Source organism: Lissotriton vulgaris, chromosome 1_1 (assembly GCF_964263255.1).
Source record: "Lissotriton vulgaris chromosome 1_1, aLisVul1.2, whole genome shotgun sequence".
NCBI lineage: Eukaryota > Metazoa > Chordata > Amphibia > Caudata > Salamandridae > Lissotriton > Lissotriton vulgaris.
In genome coordinates, this window is record NC_141685.1 from 327,296,229 (window position 1) to 327,320,484 (window position 24,256).

The 24,256-nt window shown below is 44.9% G+C and overlaps 1 protein-coding gene across 3 annotated transcripts in view; it reads right to left on the bottom strand.

Annotated features, from left to right (window-relative positions):
- The window catches only part of LOC147747124 (MOB kinase activator 3C), a 243,447-nt gene that overhangs the window by 35,110 nt on the left and 184,081 nt on the right, over positions 1 to 24,256 (bottom strand). For all 3 annotated transcript variants that reach the window (XM_086952381.1, XM_086952382.1, XM_086952383.1), the window contains exon 3: positions 20,104 to 20,306. In XM_086952381.1, coding sequence (XP_086808507.1) covers positions 20,104 to 20,306 — 203 coding nt within the window. The remainder of the gene's footprint in view (positions 1 to 20,103; positions 20,307 to 24,256) is intronic.

Consider the following 24,256-nt stretch of genomic DNA (forward strand, 5'->3'; position numbering starts at 1 on the left):
GCCGGGGCAGTCATGCACCACTTCAAGGTAATGATGTGAAAAGCTGGGGTAGCTATGCACCACAGCGGGCCAGTCTTTGTTTGATGTGACATGAATGAAAGCTGGGGGGAGTCATTCACCACAACAGGCTAGTTCATGTATGATGTGATGAATGAAAGCATGGGCAGTCATGCACCACATTTCTATTTCTATTCTATTTAATTGTTTATAGAACGCCCAAATCACCCCATAAGGGTATCTCTGCGCTAGGACGGCCTAAGGATCTGATGAAGGATGATTAGAGCAATGATGTTTTTGCAGTTTTCTGAATGCTAGGTACTCCGTGCATTGACGCAGGTTCAAGGGGATTTGTTCCAGTAGTGTGGGGCCAGATGGTAGAAGGCCTTACCCCCTGGCGTTTTTTTTTGAAGGGCGGGACTTGGAGCAGGGCTTTGGCTCTGGAGCGGAGGGGTCTGGAGGGAACATAGTTAACAAATGTATCCTTTAGGTAGCTGGGGCCTAGCCTGTTCATGGCTTTGTACGCCATACAACAGATCTTAAATGTGATCCTTTTCCGTATTGGTAACCAATGTAGTTTTTGAAGCAAAGGGAGGGAAGCGGTTTTTTGGGGGGTGGGGGGGGGGGGGGGGAGGGTATTAGTCACCAGTCGGGCCGCGGTGTTCTGGACCACTGGAGTCTATTTATGGCACTTTCATTAGCTGAAATCAGTAGCGCATTACAGTAATACAGGTGGCTTAGGATTAGCGCCTGGATCAAGGTTATCCTGCTTGATAAGGGCAGGAAGGGGAAGACTCTTCAGAGAATGCTGGGGCTATGAAAGCAGGCTCCAACTGTGGAAGACGCATGGTCGCACAGCGTGAGTTTGTGGTCCATTCAAACTCCAAGGTTTTCTACCACCTGTCTGGGACATGGGGTAGGACCCATATCCTCTGGCCACCGGCTCGGAGACCATTTCACAGTGGCTTCGTCAAACAGCATTATCTCCGACTTAGCTGTATTGAGTTGGAGAAAATTGACTTTCATCCACTCCGCTATGGCCTTCATTCCTTCAGCGGAGGTGTTGTGAATATTGGAGTTGGATTTGTCAAATGAGAGGAGTAGTTGGGTGTCATCAGCGTAGGATATGGGGATGAATCCCAGTTTCCTCAACAGTCTCGCCAAGGGAGTAACGTAAATGTTAAACAAGGTGGGGTCAGGAGGTACTCCATTGGTCACCTCGGTTGTCTGTGAGTGGAATGGACCTAGGTTGACCGTCTGTTGTGTGGGACAGAAAGTTGGACGACCATTTTAGTGCGTACGGTATGGTCGGAGATCGTGTTGAATGCTGCGGAAAGGTCAAGCAGCACCAAAAACACCGCTTGATCCTTATCAAACAGCATCCTGATGTTGTCCGTGACTGCCACCAGTGTGGATTCAGTGCTGTATCTGGAACAGAATCCTGATTGTGAGAGGTCTAGGCAGTTAATGGATTCAGTGAAGTCTGAGAGGTGTTTGTTAATGTGTTTTTCCAAAATTTTGGTGAGAAGGGGAAGAAGAGAAATGGGGCGATAGTTGGTTACATCTTCTGTGGAAATGTTAGGATTCTTTCTAATCGGAAGGATCTGAGCCGCTTTCCAATCCCTGGGGAGGACCCCTTCCTGCAGGGAACTGTTTAAAATAGAGCAGATGGGGTTCGCTAGTTGTTTGGACAGGGTAGCGGTTATTTTCGCAGGTATGAGGTCAAGTTGGGATCCTGATTTTGAGCACCATAGTAGGGCTACTGTCTCTTTTGTTGTGAGTAATTGGAAGTTCTCTAACATGTGAAAGATGGGCAGAATAGGTGGTAGATCAAATTCAAGATTAGTTTGAGAATCTTTCGTAGAGGCGATTTTAATATAGATCATATTGATTTTCTGAGTTAGATGGCTAGCTATGTTGTCGCACAATGTTTGAGATGGGGCCGATACAATGTCGCAGGCCTTAGGGTTTATAAATGATTTTAGTGTCTGATAGAGAATTTTTTGAGAGCTTCCTGCTTGTTCAAGTGTGGATGCAATGTGAGTTTTCCTACCGTTTTTTAAATTACGGTGGTAGTGCGATAAAGCATGCGTACATTTTTCTTAATCTGTCAGGTCCTGTGAGCACCGCCACAGGTGTTCAAATCTTTTACATATTCCTTTTTCTAGCCGCAGGGCGGTGGAGTACCACGGTGCCTGGCGTAGTTTTGTGCTCGTGGGGCAATGTTTCAGTGGCGCTAACCTGTCTATAGTTGAAAGAATGCTGTCATTGAAAGAGGCTAGGCGTTTTTCTACATTTTCTGATTCTGAGTGTTGAGGTGGGCAAAAGGCGGCTTCAAAGTGTGCAGTTGTAATTTTATGCCAGTGGCTGTATTTTTTATTTGGATTGCATTTGTCAGCAGGCTTTGCTTCGGGGCAGTTGATATGGAACTCGACCATAGAGTGGTCCGACCATGTCAGGGGGAGCGTCGTTACGTAGGATATATCAGGGGAATTCGTATTATATCCAGAGTGTGACCAGCTTGGTGGGTGGGGGCTTTATTTATTATGGTTAAATTGAATGCATAGAGTTCTGTCAAACGAGACAAAGCCTCTAGGTTGTCTAGGATTTCGCTGTGGATGTTCAGCCAAAACAAGCGAGTCTATGCATGATGTGATATCTCTCACATTACAGCCAAGACTTGGAACGAGCTACTGGCGGACATCAGACGTGCCCCTCCCTGAATACCTTCAGGAAGTCCCTCAAGATCTGGCTCTACGGCTAAACCAATATCCGAGTTCAGCTAAACAGATCTGCGGACACCGCCCCCCAGCACCCCTAGCGCCTTGAGACCCTAACGGGTGAATAGTGTGCTTACAATTCCCCTGATTGATTGATTGATTGATGTGACATGAATGAAAGCCGGGTAGTCATGCACCACAGCAGGCCAGTCTATGTATGATGTGCCATGAATGAAAGCTGGGTAGTCATGCACCACAGCAGGCCAGTCTACTCTTGATGTGACATGAATGAAAGCTGGGTAGTCATGCACCACAGCAGGCCAGTCTACTCTTGATGTGCCATGAATGAAAGCTGGGTAGTCATGCACCACAGCAGGCCAGTCTACTCTTGATGTGACATGAATGAAAGCTGGGTAGTCCTGCACCACAGCAGGCCAGTCTATGTATGATGTGCCATGAATGAAAGCTGGGTAGTCATACACCACAGCAGGCCAGTCTACTCTTGATGTGACATAAATGAAAGCTGGGTAGTCATGCACCACAGCAGGCCAGTCTATGTATGATGTGCCATGAATGAAAGCTGGGTAGTCATGCACCACAGCTGGCAAGTCTATGCTTGGTGTGACACGAATGAAAGCTGGGTAGTCATGCACCACAGCAGGCCAGTCTACGCTTGATGTGACACGAATTAAAGCCGGGTAGTCATGCACCACAGCAGGCCAGTCTACGCTTGATGTGACACGAATGAAAGCTGGGTAGTCATGCACCACAGCAGGCCAGTCTACGCTTGATGTGACACGAATGAAAGCCGGGTAGTCATGCACCACAGCAGGCCAGTCTACGCTTGATGTGACACGAATGAAAGCCGGGTAGTCATGCACCACAGCAGGCCAGTAAACGCTTGATGTGACACGAATGAAAGCTGGGTAGTCCTGCACCACAGCAGGCCAGTCTATGTATGATGTGACATGAATAAAAGCTGGGTAATCATGCACCACAGCTGGCCAGTCTATGTATGATGTGACATGAATAAAAGCTGGGTAATCATGCACCACAGCTGGCAAGTCAACGCTTGATGTGACACGAATGAAAGCTGGGTAGTCCTGCACCACAGCTGGCAAGTCTACGCTTGGTGTGACAAGTACTTCGTCAGGTGGGAAAAGGCAATCGTTACTATAAAGCAGATCCGTTATCCACAACGCTGTTCTGCATATGAAGTGCGCTGTTCCTTTTGCACAACGATACCAGACACTAGGAAGGAACAGTATGGAGTGAGCATTTTAGAAGAGAGCTTTGCTTTGAGAAAGAAAATATAGGTCTCCAAAACACTACAACGTTAACAGTAGAGTTTCCACCTGTCTGGGTTTAGCCCAAACAGCTCGGTATTGGGCTGTTCTGTTTGGGGACCCTCCGGTCCATTTGCCCCATGTCATGCAGTTAGAAGCCTCTCTGGCCACATGGCTGGTAGAGAGTCCAGACATACATCGTTCATCAACCAAAAGCAAATTAATTGGGACTGTGCCAATGATCTAAGTAGTTCACCTCAGCAGCAACGGATCAGGTGGAGGGCATCCATGAAATTCCTATCACAACTACTATTTGTGTGGGAGACTTGTGACGTTCACATGCAGTCGGGAAAAAATATACATTTGTTATTCCCAATGAAAATGCAACAATAAGTATGGATTCGAGTCGTGATACTTATACAAGGAACACAATGAAAGATGTATTTGCGATTTTGTGGAATTTGCTTTTAAATGCATTTAAGATTCATCACAAGCCGCCTTATTTGTCAATGTGTGCAGGAGACTCAATAGGAGGGCTATTGCCCAAGTATTCTACTGTGCCCATTATGTTTAAAAATGGGTGCTTGCTTACTGTTACCTAACACAATTCCTGTCACTGGAAGTAATGACATTTTGGAACTACACTAAATGAATGAGTGCTGGAATTCATGTTTTAGACTGCACCGTGGGAATGCCAGTCTACCCTTAGGCACCATAAAGTTGTTTCTGGAATATGATTGTGTTACATTGATTATGACACAGTACATGGTCATGTTAGGAGGAATGTGCGATTTATGTTAGACTGAACCTCGATGTATGAATTTGTTACCGACATACTACATCGGTACATGTTTCTATGTGGCAGTGCTAGGCATGTGAAGTGAGCCTGGCCATATGAGGTTTTTCCTTCACAAATGATGTTGTGTATGAGCATATTACACTAAACTATACTTATCAAGCTGTGACTTGCAAAGTGGCATATGGCTGAATCTGGGCATTCGAGGCTTTACAAGAGAATGTGGGGATGTACTGAAGACGATGAAACTTCTTCTGGCTTTTTAAGGGGCTATGTGACCATATGAGGCTGTGCATGCACAGCTGCACCGAAGAATATGAAGAAGATTCAGACTTGTTACAGTGATACATGTCAATATGAGAAAGGATGTGGACATGTGTGCAGTAACTGCTTGTCAGGATGCACACACCATGCAAACCAGATACAACAGGAGTGATGTGCCTTCCACACTTCCTTGAAGCCACTGCCAACTTTACAATAACAACATGTAGATTAGAAGTAGACCTTAAGAAATTGGAATGGGACAAAAGAGATAGAAACAGAGGCATTGGAGACTTCACACTGTCTGGTTGCTTAGCTGGGGTTAATCCACACTGCAGGTGCTATGATATCTGAACACATGAGACTTTCTGTACAAATGTACACATTTGGCATCTTACTTCTGACATTGTATATGGTACACCTGCTGGCAATCTGTGCTTTTAGCTCTCTATTCTGGAATGAAACACTATGTTTTCCATGAACAAAAAACATAAATAATGTTGATATGATAACTGTGACCAACACTCGGAGATACTTAAACATGAAAAGAGTTCTACCTTCAATAATAAGTGAAAACATTCCCTGGGTCTGATTGTATGCAGTGCACCTGGTTTATCACTGTAATATAAAAGTGTTCCTTAAAATCACATAAGTTAGTGTACACAAGTAGAAGTCATGCGGTTGTTTAAATTGGTACTTTAATATCTGATGTGTTCTATTAACAATACAAAGTCAGTGTAAGGTGAGATTACTCATGTAGAAACAATGTAAGTGCAATATCATTTCTTAAGCGCTCTGATACCCACCTGGGTCATGTTCGCACTATATAAAACTATATACAAATACATAAATAATATGGAGTTATTTGATCTAAAGGATGACTCCTTGTATAAATAACCAAGTGCAAAATAAAAGTACGTAATCCTAATGGACAACTCCTTGGGAAAGATAAACCCCATTGCAACATTCTGGACCTCACAGTGTTTACAGAGCAGCTGAAAGAAGTTTAAAGACCAGATGCAGCTGAAAGAAGTTTAAAGACCAGATGCAGCTGAAAGAAGTTTAAAGACCAGAGGCAGCTGAAAGAAGTTTAAAGACCAGATGCAGCTGAAAGAAGTTTAAAGACCAGATGCAGCTGAAAGAAGTTTAAAGACCAGATGCAGCTGAAAGAAGTTTAAAGACCAGAGGCAGCTGAAAGAAGTTTAAAGACCAGATGCAGCTGAAAGAAGTTTAAAGACCAGATGCAGCTGAAAGAAGTTTAACAACCAGATGTAAAGTTATCTGTTGGCGTCCTTTTCTTGTTTTGCTGATAGATTCCATAGTGTGCACGTGGAAAACTTTATACATTATGCTTTCCAGGAGCAAATAAAGACTTGTCCTGGGCCGTTTTCCTTGTAATAGGAAAGGCTTCAGAGAGTCAGCACGTGGCAGTCCTTACCAGGATCAGGCAATTGATCCCATTTAGTCAGTATTTCAAAGTAATGAACGACTCTTCACTGCCCCCATTCTTTGTCTTAAGACTAATGTTATGCACTTGTGGCCGAACCAACTGAGCTACCTAGGTTTTGCTACGTCCTTTGGAAGACACTTACTACTTTTCAGTGCAATGCTTTTTTAAATATGCATTAGTCGGTTTTTTTGTTTTTGCAGGATCCCTGAGTCCCTGGTGAAATTGTAATATTGTTGTATTGCTCTAATTAGATGTTCTTTCTTCGTTTAAGCTCCGTGTGAACACCTTCGTTCTTTTTGTTAACTGCACTCTTTTAGATATCTCGTTTGTGACACGCAATTGCTCACAGCTTTTCTCTGATTAATGTCTAGAGACACATATGTCCTTTAATTCCTTAGCAAACCAGTGCACCTGTCTAGAGTACTCAGTTTTGGCTCAGTAGGGATCTCGGCTCCCCCACACATCTCAGCAGGGCCAGACTGGTACAGAATCAACGTGGCCCCATTAGTGAATTAGACAGCTAAACAAGTGGCACGTGTCTGCAGTTTGAACATGTAAGGACACGCTGTGTAAGTGTTTTTCAAGGTATGGATTTTTCTGCAGAGCGTAAATGAGAATGACCTGCATTCCAAGGAATAAGAATCAATGTTCAAGACCCGAGATGCTACAGGCTCCTGTTGCTAACATTTTACATTCATTAAAAGTGGCACGCGCTTGCCACACTTTAGACTGCAATACGTTATACAAAGTCCACATATGGTTGATAATTACCATCCCATTATATTCTCTTTAAAGATAACTTCTCCTCTTGGCTGTGCATGCCTTTTGGCATATTGTTAATAGTCATTACAATGTTTTTCTTTAACCCCTTCACTGCGGCGGCTATTCTGCCGCAGTGCTAAGGGGGAGGCGGGGCCGCGCGGCGGTCCCGTGCTCGTGACGGAACCGCTCCGCCACGGCACGTGGGTGAGCTGTGCTTGTGACGGAACGGTTCCGTCACGGCCCCGCCCGCTCAATAGAACGCGCCGCGCAGGCGCGGCGAGCGGGCCGTGACGGAACCGTTCGTCACCAGCACAGCCCACCCGAGGCTCGTGACGGAACAGTTCCGTCACGAGCATGGGAGGGGTTAAGGTTTATTTTTATTAGAATTCGTTGATGACATATACCAAATATAAAACATTTACTCAAAAAACTAGTCAATACATTAGTCCAGGAAAAACAACAGCTTAGATGCTGAGGGGGGACAATCTTAATACACAGATGGCAGAAGGAGACCTTAAATCAGCACCCAGCTTTTTAAAGCACTGCTTAGTTAGGCAACTAGACACTGATGTAGGTATTTTCAGAACCCAACAATATGAATTTAAACATACTTGTAAGGTTGGCCTGGGTCTGTTCTTTTAGCACAATGGAGTCTGTTGGAGAACAGAGCTTTCGTTGGTGGTCAGTGGTGTTAGCTAGTTTAGATAATGTTATCCCTTCACACCAGTTGTAAGAAGAGGTGAAAAGGGTGTTTCAATTTGGTTTATTTGATTTAATCACAACGAGGACAAGAATATTAAGAAAAAAGTGTAGAACTTTGTTAATAGGATGTTATTTTATTTTGATGAGATAGGTTCATCAATTTTTAGGGCAGAAAGCATTATTTTTCTTAAAAGTGATGATCAAGGGACAGCTCGAAATTGTGTGTTTGATGGTACTTTTGGATTGATTACTATGAAAACAAGGAAGTAATGGTAGGAGTCCAGTTTTAAGGAGTTGTCGGGGAGTCCAGAGAATCCTATAAAGAAGGTAGCACCTACCTAAGGTTATAACAGTTATGTATTTCAGGCATGGTCTACTTTAAGCTTCACTTGTTTAATAGCAACCTAGCCCAACGTAGCATCCAACATAGGATTTTCATATATCCATGGGCAAACAAGCCAAATACTAACCCTCCCACGACTTCCATGTTTATTTATATGTATTTATTTTCATTTTTGTATAGATTGAACCAGACCCATTTGGGTATCAGAGAGCTTTACAGCAGTTAAATTAAACAAGTTAAGTTGTTGCACACAAGGGTATGTGTTGGACTTGGCCCTTTTTGAGGGTCATCTCATAACTTTTTGCCTTCCTCCTGTATTTCTGCTGACCTGTTGGTGGTGATTTTGTGTCACGTTTGCGGTTATTGCCGTTCCCCGCTAAACACATACAGAAAATCGGGATACTCACTTCCGGGCGGAAGTCGAGTCCCGGTCCAGTCTTTTGCTGCTGACCTTTCCTCACCATAGCACTTCCGGGAGAAACGCTTAAACATCACGTTTCCCGCCGGCTCTGTGCTTCGGATTCTTTCCTGCATTCCAAATACGCGACTTGTCTTACGGAGCCCGGGAGACGTTTTGGGAAGCTGCAGATCTTAACCGCGCAGGAGCGCGATTTGGTTTTCTTGTCTTCACCGCGCTGGAGCGCTATTCTGGGTATTACAATACTATGGTCTTTTATCCCTCGCTGCGCAGGAGCGCTTGTTTGTTTTCTTTACCTTTTTACGCACAGGAGCGCTAGGTTGGTTTCTTTTGTTTACATCGCGCTGGAGCGCTATTCAGGGTAGTTCTATTTCTGTGGTCTTTAACCCTCGCCGCACAGGAGCGCTGTACTGGGGTTAAGGTACACCGCGCAGGAGCGCTGCATTTGTTTTTCATTACTGTTGTGTTTTACCTCACCGCGCAGGAGCGCAGCATTGGGGTACCGTTCCTCAGAGCAGGAGCGTTATTCTTGATTAACATTCGCCACCCAGGAATGCCACATTTTTGTTGTATCTAACACTTGATTGTGCAATATCGCGCAGGAGCGCTTTACTTTGGTTTTGCCTTTGGAGCATCAATGGCTTCTTGGTACGGATGTCTACAGAAGCACTGGTGAGTTCCTGAAGGCAAATCCTGTGACGTGGCACATTAACACCTTGGCTGCTAGAGCAATTCTCCTCCTATGCTGAGTATTATAATTTCCCATTGTTCATGACGAGCTCAGCTTGTCATCAGCACAGCTCAACCGTGCCTCATGACGAGCTGAGCTCGACATGAGCAGCGAAGGGGTTAAGGGGTTGCCACGTCTGTGACTCCCTTTTTACTACATATCAGTCATACCTAAGGTAGGCCCTAGCTGGCCCTATGGGTAGGATGAGGTGTAGGTAAAAGGTAGGACATGTGCCATAACTGTGTGGCATGTCCTGGTAGTGACAAACAGCCTATTTGGTTTCTACCTGCTGTGAGGCTGCACTCTCACAGGGATGCATTGGGGATTCCCTTACATGTGCTTTAGTGGTAATTCCTGACATGAGAGGAGTAGCGTGATCTGGTGAACTGGTGAAAGCAGATTTATTTTTACTATTTTAGAAATGCCACTTTTAAAAGTGGGCGTTTCTGTGTGCTATGTGTCTTTGTGCCTGCTTGTTCTGTATTGACCGTCTGGTTCTGACAAGGGGAGAGAGGATGTGCAGTGGCTCCAGAGAGTCTGGATGAGTCAGCGCTAGGCTGAATAGGCCTGGTCTGCATTTGGAGTGGTGGAAGGAGTAGCACCTGCACCTGAATAGGGCTGTCCCTGCCTTCCACAATGAGGGCTCCGCTCCCCTGTGGTGTGTCTGGAGCCAGGGCTCACACGGACAATGGAAGTTGCTGTGCACTTGCAAAGTGGCCTCGAACTGGATTGGACTGGGCTCAGAGTCTGTGCCAGGGGGAGAACAAACACATATGGTACTATACTTACTTACTTACTTACAACCTCCCTGCAATTTGACCCCTAACTGCTCCCCCCCTTAATTGGTTCAACCCCAAGACAGCGTGCACTCTATGAGGTTATCTCAGGACTCACAGACTACCTCAATGCTGCTCAGCAAACTTGGACTTCCGAACCTATATGTAGAATACTACTTTATTGTATGAATCTTGCTCAAAACTGTTGTGAAGTGCTCAGGGACCCTCAGGTCAGGCTAGCGCTATATAAAACCCCTTAATAAATAAATAAATACAACTATAAGTATTGGGGCTGGGACCCCATGTTGAGGGAGCTTATTTGGAACTTCTTGAACTTGAACTGGAAGAGGCTGCGTGGGCCCAGGGGGATTGCTGTGCTGCCATGGAACCGCCATCTGGACTTTGCCGGTATGCTGGCCTGAGCCTGCTCCCTGCTCTGGGCCCTCAGTCATCCGCCAGGGCGGTGCGCTTACCCTGGGTGATGTATCACAGCGTGTGGTGAGAGCTTGGGATTTTGTGCTCCTAAGTCTGTTGTCCAGGTGTGGGCTCCTGCTGTAGAACAGCGCGTGGAGAGCTCTTCCTTCTTTGGTCCCCCCCCCACCTTTTGCAAAGAATTAAGTGCATGTGTAGCGCTTTACTGGAGCCCAGGTGTGGGGAGAGTGCTCCCTATTTGGGGTAGCATTCCTAACTGTGACCGGCAAGTGCAGGGGAGTTGACTGCTCTTCTTGTCCTCAGGCGCTGCGTTTGTCCTGAGAGGAGATCCGTGCTCAAGGGTAGAGAGCACATGGGGACGCTCCGAGACCAAGCAGGCAGTGGCTGTATTTCCTAGTATGGCCCCCCCCTTTGGTGAAGGGGTCCGCGACCTACACCGTCAGGGGGAAGAGGGCCGTTCCGCAATATTTCCTGGCTCCTGGGATCGGTGATATTGAGTGCCTGGAATCCCCTGGCAGGGCACGCCTCTTTAAGAGAGGGGAAAGACCGACACAGCCCTGTGCGCTGAGGACAACAAAGGATCGGAGGGAGCCCCTGCCCCGTCGGAGGGAAACAAGCGAGTTCCCTGGGGACAAGAGAAGAGAAGTGAGGCTGGTGTGCGGTAGCCCTGGTGGACGTGGGTAGCCACCGGCTTTCTCCCTTGGCGTGGGATATCTGGTAAGGCTGCCAAAGGTCATGGAGGTGTTCCTCTGATACTAGAGCATCCCGGCCATCAGCAGCTGCCTTGTGTGGTCACGGGGAGCTGCCCCTTTGTTCCATTTGCGATTCAGTGGACCAAGTGAGGTCTCTCCGCCAACAAGGGCACAATTGGTCTCAGGCAGCGGCCGCAGACATACTTTTAGGGGTGTTAACTATCAGCAGTTGTCAAGTGTTCCGGATTGAGGACCATACAGTAAGGTGATGTTCTTGTTCCTAATGTGTGCCCTCTGCAAGTGTTGTACTATGGTGCACTGTTGATTATGTTCAGGAAGGGTGACTAGGCAGCCAGCTTCTATGCTATTTTTGTAGGTGTGCACTGTATAATTGGGTACTTTAGTGCACTGCTGATGTTGGTTTTTTATGGTGTTTTCATGCTACAAATAACCCTAAATGTTATATGCTTATGACAATGGCCCGATTGGCCTAGTGATTTTTGTAAATCCCTTGGAAGTCATGACAAGTGCCTGGTGGCACAGTGTAATATATGTGATTACATTCTAATGTGTTTTTATGGATAATACAAAGGCTATTTTTTATATAACCTTGTGTAGAGTTTCTAATGTGGTGTGCTTAATGTGTCGCTGCTGTGTGTGTTGTGCAGACAATTTACACATTGCCTCTGGGATAAGCCTGACTGCTCTGCCAAGCTACCAAGGGGTTGAGCAGGGGGTATCTTCAGTGTATAACTCCCTTGCCCTGACTGGAGTGGTGGGTTCTGCCTAGCTTAGGTGCATACCAAGACCAACCAAAAACTACATTTCTAACAGTATGCGATACAAAGAGTGCTAAGATTAGGGTTGAGGTTAAGAGTCTGAGGGCTCTGCAGTAGATGAATGGAAATATAGTAGATATTTCTACAAATGTATTTACATAACAAGAATATATGGTGCAAGGGGATAAAGGTAGGGAAGGAGTGCATAGGATTCGCTGCTGCAGTGGGATTAGGAAGGAGCGATATGTTGAAAAAAGAGGCATCTTCAATAGGAGCGTTGGAATCATACAGAAAGCCTTCTCCTTAAAGGCAATAATGTATTCTCCATGGATCCTTTTCAGCTATAGAGAATAGTCAAATAGGTGTGACCAGCTGGAGGGGAATTATGACTGGAGGTATTGACGAGAAAGTGATTAGATTGTTTCTTGAAAGTGGGGTGGTTCTTATAACTGAAAGAACAGAGTTCCAGATATTGGACGAATGCCAGAGAAGAATTGCCTTAGAGTGCAGGACTTTTTGAAGAGGGTTCAAAATGAAGATGGTCTAAGCTTCTGAGATTTCAGGGCCCTACTGACAAGATAAATTAGCGGGCAGGAAAGTTTGGACTCCCGCTGTGAAGAGCCTGCTGAATAATGCAGGCTAGCTTGAATTGAATTCTGGTTCCAATGGGTAGCCAGTTGAGGGTGATCAGCACGGATGAGGAGTGAGCACATTTGTTGGCACCTGATGCCAGGCAAGCTGTCAAGTTGAATGCAGCTATTTAGAAGATCTCAGCGAGTATTGGGAATGCTGGTGAGGGGTGTGTTTCCATAGTCAAGTTTTGTGAAGACTAGGGCTTGCACTGTAGTCAAAGTCATCGTCTGATATGGAAGGGTTTGAATTTCTTCTCATTGGCATTTTGTTTTGTTTTTGTTGTCATTTAGGGACAGATGTAGGTAGCCTATTACTGGTCGGTAACGGCCGATATCGGCCGCTACCGACCGGTAATAGACTTTTCCTATGTAGGGGGCATATTTACCGATTCGGTAAATAACAAATCGGTATTTACCGATTTGGTATTTACCTAATCATCATTTACCGATTCGGTATTTACTGAATCATTTACCGATTCGGTATTTACCGAATCGGTAAATGAAATGTAGGAAGCACTTCAAACACTGCTTCTGGGCTTAAAGGATTCGTTATTTACCACCAACTATTAGTTGGTGGTAAAGAACGAATTCCTGTGTAAATGCAAATATGTGCATTTAAACATGTGCCATGTGAAAGACATACATGCCCTTAGGGCATGTATGTGTGCCACATGTGCACACAAGCACTAATCAGGGGTGCAACAGGTTGTCAATGTGACACCCTGCCACCCTTGACTTTTTCCCAATTTTACTGAATCTGTATTTACCGATTCGGTAATTGACATTCATTCATATGGGCCTCCAGGCAAATACTGATAAGGTAAATACCTATTCGGTAAATACCGAATCTTAACGATCCGGTATTTTTTACCGATTAATTACCCACATAGCATTTACCGATTCAAAAATACAGAATCGGTAAAATTCGGTATTTTCGAATCGGTAAATTTAAATTACCTACATCTAGCCCCTTTTGTATTAAATGTTACCCCATTGCACTAAACTGGAGTGGGATAGTAAATTTGGTGTTTTGACTTTATTACTGTTTTAGTACTGCATAAATCCATTACACATTGCCCTAAATTAAGCCTTTCTGCGCTGTTCCAAGGCCACCAGGGGGTTGACCTCAAGTTAATTTAATGACTTTTAGGATTTGCCTTGAAAAGTTGATGTTATTATTCCTTGAGATGGGTGACCGCTAATCCCAAATAATAATCCACTCTCTTACAGTAGTCAACATTTTTGCTACAATAATTTTGTAGCACAATATATTTTCAACAACACACTAAAACTAACCCCCTCTTTTCTTAAACAAGAAAACCATCAAGGCTCCATCCTCCTCCCCTCCCCTTTCAACGTATACATAGAATCCTTTATCACTCTCCTAAGTAAATCCTCAGATATCTCTTTCCCATTATATACCAACAACACTTAAATACATATAAAGTCTCCTTCATCCATGCCATAAATGCACTGGAAAGAGTGATTAACTAGCTACAATCATGGATCAACCAATATCACTCCCTACTGAATCCTCAGAAAACAGAATTCCTTCTGATTGCACTGCATAACAACAACACTCCTATTCAAACTTCTATTAAAACTTTATAGACACATCAAACTTTCTCAACTATAGCCTATCATTGTTCAAACAACAAAATCACTGGGCTTCACCCTGGACAAGACTCTCAGTCTACACACCCAAATCAATGCCCTGACAAAGAGCGCACAACACCAAATCAGACTCTTTCAAATATTCAAAATTCCAATGTGAAGAACCGTTGATATGAGTTTTTAAAGTTCTATGTTAAAATAGCACCAAAAAGCATTAAGCTCTAATGATAGTCTATGGTCACGATAGATCGGGACCTATGCACACTTTCTGGCCAATCATGATGCATCCAGAGGCAGTATATGCCAAGCGAGACGGACTGGTCAAGGATTTTACATTGAGGCTTAATATGCAAAATGGAAGCCAAAATCTTTCTGCACTGCAAGGTGGCAGGTTGTAGCCATCAAAGTCCTCTTGCAGCCAGATATCCGCTGTGCAATGTCCCGCTGAAGCCATTAGTTTAAGGGAGAAAAGGTCTGAGTGGGAGAACTGTGTGTTTCCTGCCCAACCTTTGTGCACCTTTGGTCGGTCAAGATTTTCTCATTGTGACGTCGTATCTGAAATTGAAGTCCTTTACTTCCATCTGGGCAAGGCAGTAGCTTGTATCCAATGAAGGCTTCATGAAACAGGAAACCTTTTCGACGAGGGCCTGCTGAAATGGATTTGCTGCAGCGGAGAAGCTTCAACTGGAACAAACCTGTTTCTTCAGCCCAGCAAAGTCACACCTTTTTTAGATTGGCTCTGGTGGTTGTTTTTTTTATTTCAAAAAGTTTTTATTTAGACGATTTTCTAATACAGTACAGTAGTAATGCAGGGGGGGGGATATTTACAGCGGGGAGTTCTTGGAATCTTTCTGGTTACATGGTTGCCTCGAGTATACATAGTTATAGGCTAATTTGCCCCTAGAGGAGGTGAAAGAAAGAGAAAAAGGTGGAGAGGGGGAGGGAGGGGAGGGGGAGGAGAAAGCCAAAATTCTTCCCAACGCTTTTCAGGGGTATGTCCCTGTTTCCTCAGCTGTGCACCTAAGTCTCCTAACTCTTAGGGGAGACTCAGAGAGCATGATCTAGCAAAGGCTTTGAGCAAGTCAAGTGCAGGTCCACTTGTGCCTGGGCACCTGGGAATGTAGCAAAAAGTGTTTTTTTCGCTGTTTGTGTATTTGTAGCCACACAGGTTGGTTGTTTGCCCACTGGCTCATGTAATCCACTTCTGTGTCCTGGGTATAAGCTAGAGCACATCCAGTTCTTTAGGCTTAAGGTTCTACTCTTAGGTTATAGCAAGCAGGATCCAGTCATCTTGTAATCTTTTATTCTGAGAAGGTTTCCTTGAGGAACCACCTTTACGGATTGCACTTGCCAATGGGTGGGGCGACTCCTGGCTCCTCCATAGCCAAAAGGTGAAAAGTGTGGAGTGAAAACATACCCCCTTTTTCAGCATTTCCGGTTTGCTCTACTGCAAACAAACCCACGGTGCACCTTACTCCTAAAATTAACTCTTCCCTCCCTTGTGCACAGCCTTTGTGGCCAGCCAAAGGTTTGGACAGAGAAATGGGAAGTCCCCGGTTTCCTCTCCAAAATGGTTTGGGGGCAGCTTCCCTTCCACTGGGTTTGGAGCCAGGCTGGCTATTGGAGTCTGGGGAGCAAAAACTTGCCTTCCTCCAAGTTTTACTTGACATCTGTGTAGGAAGGTGGATATCTGACTATGGTTACCCCCAAACTTTTTGCCTGGTGTTTAGCTGGTTTTTGACATAGTTGGCCTGGGATCCTGCTATTCAGGGCCCCAGGCTGATTGCTCTCTCCTTAAAATGGACTCCATGTACCTTAGGTACATTCACAATTGGAACTGGTTCACCTTATTGGCCCCTGTAACAGTGTGCCATAGGTACCCAGGGCATAGGTGTTTCCAAGGCCTACCAGGGGCTGCAGCATGTATTGTGCCACCCCTGGCCTGGCCTCCATATTTTGACACAACTGGCTGATCACTCAGCTGGGGCAAGTCAGTGTAACCACCTCTTGCTAAGGTACAGTATGCCTGTGCCTAACCCTAAACTGGACACATATGTTCCTATCAGCCACTCCTATGGAAGGCCTCATCAATCCTGGAGGCAGAGTGCTTGGAAATATGTGAGATGGAGCTCTAGCATGAGCTGAGCCTGTCTGCAGCTGTCGGAAACCACTCCCTTAGCTGTTCCGAGATATTACCATACCATATACTCTTAAGTGCATTATAATCCTAGCGGTTATTTGCTAACTTTGGTTTGGCTTTATCAAAACATGTCGAGTAAGGTGTCATACGATTTGGAATACTATCCCCTCGACAGTTCTGTCGACGGGGATAGCATTCCACCCTTCAAGAGGGACACGACATGTACCTAGCCTTAACCCCGGTTAAAGTTTACCAGAGCCTCAGCATCACAAAATGGATGCTGCCACACAGACACAAGTCTGAGCTCCTGCTGCTGGGAGTCCTACCAGCGAGGAGGGCTCGGACAAAGGGTTTCCTGCCTTGGGAGGTGCGAGCACCACCCCAGACAGGATTTTGTGTATTGGGTAGGACAGGGCTGAATAGATTGAGGCATGCCTGGGGCACACAAGGTGTCCTCGTGCATAGGCCAGTCCAAACCGGTCCTGGGACTTTCCAGACCCAAGCCTGGCGAGGAGCTGGACAAAGGAAAGGGGGTGTAACCGCCCCCCTTCCTGGTCCCACCCAGAGGAGGGACCTAGTAGGTGATCCACCCCTCAGATTCGAATAAGAGTGGGAGCAGTACCAGAGCACCTCAGATCATCCTGAATCAACTTTAAATGAAGAAGACGACTGGACTTCGACATTCTGCTGTACAGAAGACTGAAGAGAATCTCCCTTGTGGCCTAGGAGTGGCCTCCCTGTGAACACAGGCACCAACCAGCAACTCAACGTCTGCTTTGCCGCCGCCTCCCGCCGGAGCCCGAGCCCAGAGCCTGACAAGACCCAGACTCCCAGACTTCTCACAGCCCGATCCACAGTCCCTGCAAAGAAGGGACCCGTGGAGGCACCGAGAGACGTGGGACCGGACATCTTGGAAGACACCCGAAAAGCTGACTGCGCAGCATCAGAGGTATCCTCGACGTTGTGCTTTGGGGACTGAGAACCCCTACCACCGAGCAGCCCTTGCACCAAAGTTCAGCCCCCCAGCATCGCCACGATCTGCGTGGGGCCCTTTTGCATCGTGCCACTCGACGAGTCATCCCGGCCACTAGCCACGTGGTCAGCGGCCATCTTGGTGACTACAACTACAATTTACACTGCGGGTCTGGTTGCTCTAGACTTGCCCTCGCTCCTGTAAAAGGGAGCACCCGCTCTGACCTTGCTGGTCCGAGTGGTAAGCTTTTTTCGATTCCTGCATGGCTTGCATTAGCCAAGGCCTGTTTGCTCCGATCAAGTTGCCGACACCGCCAACAGCGAGAAACCTGCGTGGGACAGCTCGTGACCGACTCCTGGACATCCTCGACCCCCGGTGTCCACGTGGCTGCAGAGAGAAGCTACACCTCAACGCCTGTTTGCACCCGACATCGCCTGGTTCCATCCTGGTTCCACGGTAGTCACTGGCTAGTGACTGACATTGTCCCCTCTGCTTTCAGGTCTTCACAACTTCAGATCCACCCTTGGATCCACCGTAACTCTTCACATCGAGCCACCTGCAGCATCTTCAGCTCCAAGCACCATCGACCTGCGTGACGAAACCCGACACTACTTCGACCCTATGCACCCGCGTCCTGTGGGTGAGGTAACTCAGCAACGCTGGTGTTCCCACACTGGTACACACCTCTAGGGCATGTGTCTTAAGTTTCAGCTTTCTAGGTCACTCGTAAGGTTCCGAACTAACTAACTTTGTAACTTTTACGCACCATAGACTTAACATTGATGAGTGCGTGCACTTTAAACACTGCACCCGAGTCCCGCGGGCCTTTCCCGACTTAGTCACTGCTAGTCCCGATCAGCTCCAGCGATTCCCAAGGCCCTAGGCCTATTTCCTTTTCGATTGGTATCTCTTATACCACTTTTAGTATATGGTTTAGGTGGCCCCTAGGGCTCCTCCATATTGTGCAACTTTTGTGTATTTTAAACTGTCTTGTGCTTAACGCTTGTGCTTCTGTGCTCATAAAGAGTCCAGGGGATATTTGTAGTTAATAAATCTATATATATTTTCAATATATATCTGTGTGGTGTCCTTTCATTTGGTATTCAAGGGGGTTGTATATGGTAAAACAGCTTGCTTCACATGCCTTTCAGAGTTTAGCCTAAGACTGCCTTGTCCACGCTACCGCTAGGATAGCTGGTCTATAAGGTTGACTTACAACCAATCATCATGAGGGTTGCTTGGCATGGTACAAGGTGATCACTAGAACTAGTGAGCATCATATACCAGGCCAACTTCTCACAATCTGCATTAGAAAGGACGGGGCTCATCTTACTACTTTATAAGTTAATGAAGTCCATGGGCCCACCCCACCTGCCTTTCCTGTAAGGTGAAGAAAAACATCACCCCACAGCCAGGCTTTTCTCTCTGGTGTCGGTGTAGTTTTCACGCCTCATTGTCAGAAAGGAACTGGCAGGCCAACTGTCCTAGGATAAAGCTGATTAGTCCAACTCTGGCTCAGGCAGGAGATAATAACTTTCCTTATCCTAGAAATGTAATAGAAATCTCCCCTTTCCAATGGATTTGATCTTTAATAAACATGTAAAAGAGAATTTGGATGAGTATACCAGTCACTGCCTGTCAAAAGTTACAGATTAAAGACATTTGACAGAATCAAGCAACAGCCCTGCCAGTGAAAATAGCTAATGGGGGCTAGTCACTGGAGGAACATGCCAGCTTTTATTTTGTGCATGTTCCACTTATAAATATTAAACACCCTACCTTGTGGGCAAAGGGGTGTACTTAGGGGTGACTTATTAATATTTTAAAACAGGGATTTGCACATGTAAGAAATGGTTATTTTGTCAGAGTCAACAGTAGGTTTTTGGGCAGCTGAAGTAAAGCTTCACATGGTTGACCTGAAACCATGTTTTATAGGCCCACTCTGTGGCTGGCAAAATGGCTGATGTAGTGTACAGGGGGCATTTAACTTCTTCTAGCTCCTTCCTGTCTGTATTTCGTACACCATACACCAGGGACATATAGGTTAGTTAAATAAGTCAGCACGATGCAGGACTGTTTGGGTCAAACCTGTTAAATATGTCATTCAGTGGTACAATAATCAAATCATGTTTAAAGGGCAAGCACAGACACTCTACTCCTGTTTAGCAGAGGTAATGTGCACAGAGTTCTAAGTCCAGCAAAAAATGACGTCATGCCAAACATGGTCATTTCCTATAACTACCAAAATTACTGAAAATACAGGTAAGTTCAGCTTACTACATTTACACTCCATATATGTACCTTGACTATATATATATATATATATATATATATATATATATATATATATATATATATATATATATATATATATATATATATATATACCAGACATTATTGTGGTAGACCATATTTTGGTTTTTACAGCACAATATTTATGTCCAAGAAATTCGGACTTACAACCTCCGATATATTAGCATATAACACTATATTATAGACACAGCTTAATGGTACAACAATGAGCCTTATTTATACAATGTTTTTAAATGATTTCATTGTAAACTTTCTGCATGATCCATATTGAGGGATCCCATTCTTACCAGTGGCTCCAGCTCTCGATAATCAACCAAGCTAAATTCTGTGATGAAGTAGTAAAAGTGCTTGTAACAGGTGTTCACATGAGCTTCTGCGCCCACATTGATGACTCCATCAAAGTGATGAATATAAACATGGACAAAGACTCTGAATAACCTGGTGAGGATTTTCGTGCAAACTTGTTGGAAGTTCTTCGGAAATGGAGTCCCTGCAAAACAAAAAAAAAAGTCATGAGATTTAACTTAATTTAATTGAGTACATTCTCACTAGATAACCAATTGGATAAGTAAAGCTACACGCAATGAAGAGTCTTTATTTTATTCCATATACACTTTTAAAATCAGTTGATGACCGACCAGCACCAAGCCCAAATGTACCTTTTACAGATATTCATATGGAATTCTAATTAATTATAAAAACTAAGAATTTAATATGTAATTGATTAATTGATCTCATTCGCAGAGCAATATGTCGATTTCATATACGAGCAGGACAGTATTTTATTACACACAGTCATACACTTACATACACACAAAGACACACATTTGCCTTCTCACTTTCTGCAAACTTGATTTATGTCACTAATAGGCCAACCACCAACTACTCTACCCCTACCTTGTCAAAATGACCTCATCTACCATTACTTCGCCTGCCTTTCATTAATATGTGTTTTACCATGTCCTTGACAACATTTACATTAATCCTATTCTATAGCTATAACTAACATCAAACTTTCACATTTTACTAGCACTTACCATGCCCTTAACTTTTCCATAGTTCAGATCATGTTCTTACTCTAAATCTATTAATTCCTCTAATCCTTACTAATAACTTTAAATATTTTGTTTGCCCAATATCCTTAACCTTACACCTCCTCCAGTCCCAATTCCACTGCTTTCCGCTGACCTTGCCCCAACTCTAAATCTATCCTTCACTCTAGCCCTAAACCTGCCCCTCACTCTAAAACAAACCCTGGACTTATCCCTTACTCTGACCCTAAACATACCCATTACCATTACCTTAATAATATCCCTAACTCTAAACTTTTACCTTACCCTAACCCTCATCTATCATATCACCAACCCTGACCCTAACCTGTACCCAAACCCAATCCATAAGCCTAAAACTATACCTTACCTTCTTACCAAATCTAAACGTTGCTTTCAACATTACCCTCTCATTTATCCCTTCCCTAGCCTTGAAAGCATTCCTTATCTTAACCCTTTCCCTGATCCTAAAACTACCTCCTTCATTTATTTCAGTTGAGATAATAGTATTGACTAGCAAATGGTGTTTGCCAAATAAAAGCTATCATCAACTTTATATAGTCTACCACAGTCTTGGTAAAACACAGCACAAACAACTCCATTACCAGTGTGAAGACAGGACGAATATTAGAGTAGATTGTAAATTAGTGATAGATAAACACAATTTGTACATATCAGAATATTAGATCTTTTGCGAGGCCTTGGGTCATCCTGCTGTCTAGTTGATATGCACCCTGATCACCCCCAAATGAGCCTCCTTTTTTTTACCTAAAATCCCTCTTCTATTATAATAATTATGTATTTGGACTGTAGGCCTACAAATACAAAGCCCTTTCATGACTGGACAGGTGAGTCTTCAGGATTATTGTGAGTAGCAGGAGTAAGGGAACTTGCTGGATCTGGTTGATTCTGAGAGATTGTTAGTTACTGGGACTTATAAAGCGCACTATAAACACTAGTGGAGAGCATTGAGATTCTGAATCTTATTGTGAATCTGTTTCTCAAGCTAAAGTAGACATTGCTGTAATCTGGCATTGATAAAGGCTAGGCCTGAACTTCCATCAGACAAGAGTATTTCTAGAGAACATAAAGAGCTACATCCCCTAAGGTTTAGAAAGGATGGATTTCAAGCGTAGAAGAATGGAGGCGGGTTGAGACACTAATACAGGGTATGGAAAGGTACCTATTGCATACAAGCTTTATTTGAAAGAGTGCATGAGGCAATATTGATTTCGGGTGTGTGGAGTGGTGTAAAGATCCTGAGAGGATATCTGTGTTTAGATGTGGCAAATGGTAAATTGCATTTCAAATGCTATATACGTAATACGTGAAGAATGAAAAATATCATATGTTAAAATAGGTAAGGCGTCATTTAGACCAAGGTTGTAAAAATCACCTTATGTTTATGTTTATGTTTATTTGATTTGTAATGCGCACAAATACCCGAAGGTGTCTCGGCGCATAGGATTATCAAGATGACATACATCATGCTGAAGGAGATCATTGGTCAAAGAGCCAGGTTTTCAATTGTTTCCAGAAAATTAAAAGTGTGGGACTAATCTTGATGGTGAGAGGAAGAGTGTTCCAGAGCCTCGTGATGGCCACTAGGAAGCGTCTATCTCCCCAGGCGACTGTTCTGGTGCGAGGGACTGGTAGGAGACAAGTCGATGCTGAACGAAGAGACCTGTTGGGGGTACAGATCGCGAAAGCCTTTCTGAGAAATCGTGGTCCGGAATTGTGAATAGCCTTGTAGGCAATGCAAAGGGCCTTACATTTTATGCGGCTTCTGACTCGCAACCAATGGAGTGGACGTATGGCTGCTGAGACAGAATGGTGCTTAGGAATGTAGAGTACTACTCTAGCTGCCGCATTTTGGATAGACTGCAATTTGTTTAAAACCTGTTCCTGAGCGTTCAGCAAGAGGCACCAAAATCTTTTTCACTGGCACACATTTCTTTTGGCATCCGATTAAGAATTGCACATAAAATGATGAAGAATAACCTGGACAAATTGTAATTGTGCCCCCATTTTTATATGGTACCCGAGCACACAGTGCTGCATGCTCAGTTAAGAAAATGTAAATCTGGTAGTTTTGGAGAGGACTTTTCATGAATGCCAACATTTTAGAACAGGAAAGTGGGGAATTTTCCCCCCAGAAATCGGAGGAATATATTTTCCATAATGAATTCTAGTGAAGCTGACGCAGTTTTAGACCGGAAACAGGCAAAGAAAAGCCATTATTTACTTCAAAGGCAGAGAGACTCTCGTCTGTTGGGATGTGTAACTTCAAGTTGAAGTAATTCCTGGAATATGTACAGACTTGAGGGTCAGGGAGGGGGTCAAAGCATGCAGAAGGTATCAATTACGCCGGGCATTTGGTAACAATCGCAGGGTGAGACAGTGGCACACAGGGAACATAAACAGTGTTTAACAAACGTCAATGATACCATGCACCGCCAGGCACCATCTGTTTATCGCACAGTAGTGACGTCACACCCAGCGTATGGAAGTGAAGCTCGCACAGCGCTGGAGAGGGGAATAGTGTAGAAGGCGCAGTATTTAGCACAGTGGCGCGTCTCTCAAACTCACAGTCAGATAGAGCATCCCTGCGCGTGACGTCACGCTCAACGCCATGACTTACGCTCGCACAACGCTGGTGAGGAGGATCCTACCTTCACTGTGATCTCCGAGGCACTGGCAGGCAAATCAAACTGAATCTGATGGATGCACAGCAGCACTTTAGTGCAGGCCGCACTTGCGCACCATTTCATTTATTAAAGTGAGTGAGGGGCCCCTGGAGCGGGGCCCCCCGCCCCGCAGGGGCTGCGGGGGCCTGTGTTACGCCCCTGACTTACCTGCCACCCTCCAGGATCGTTCTCTTCTGCTCCTCTCCTCTCAGGCAGGCAGGCACAGGGCAGGCTCAAAGGCTGACCCGCGGCCAATCCTGAAGCTGCTATGAGAGCAGCTTCAGGATTGGCCTGAGTGCCAATGATTTGCACTCTCTAGACAGACTAGGAGCCTGTGCTCTCTCCAATGCAGCTGGATTCGAAAAGAGCTTCACTGCGCGTGTGGGTTTGGCCGGACAAACCCACATGCACAGTGAAGGCAGTGCCCTCCACTCACCCTTCAGCCTCTCATCACCCTGGCCCCGCCCCAAGACACGGCACAAGAAGAATAAAACAATAGTAAAATGGGTATTAAACCAGTTTTATTTTTTCCGTTTTTTGAGAGTGCTGGCAGGGGAAGGCGACGCTCCGCTGCCATAGCGGAGGAGCCGGCCCTGGTGACAGCTGTTGCTTATTAATCCTTTTATGAGTCTTTTAGACATTTTGACAAACATTGTAATCAACAACTAAACCTGGTAGAAAAACAGCAAACATATTATGTACTC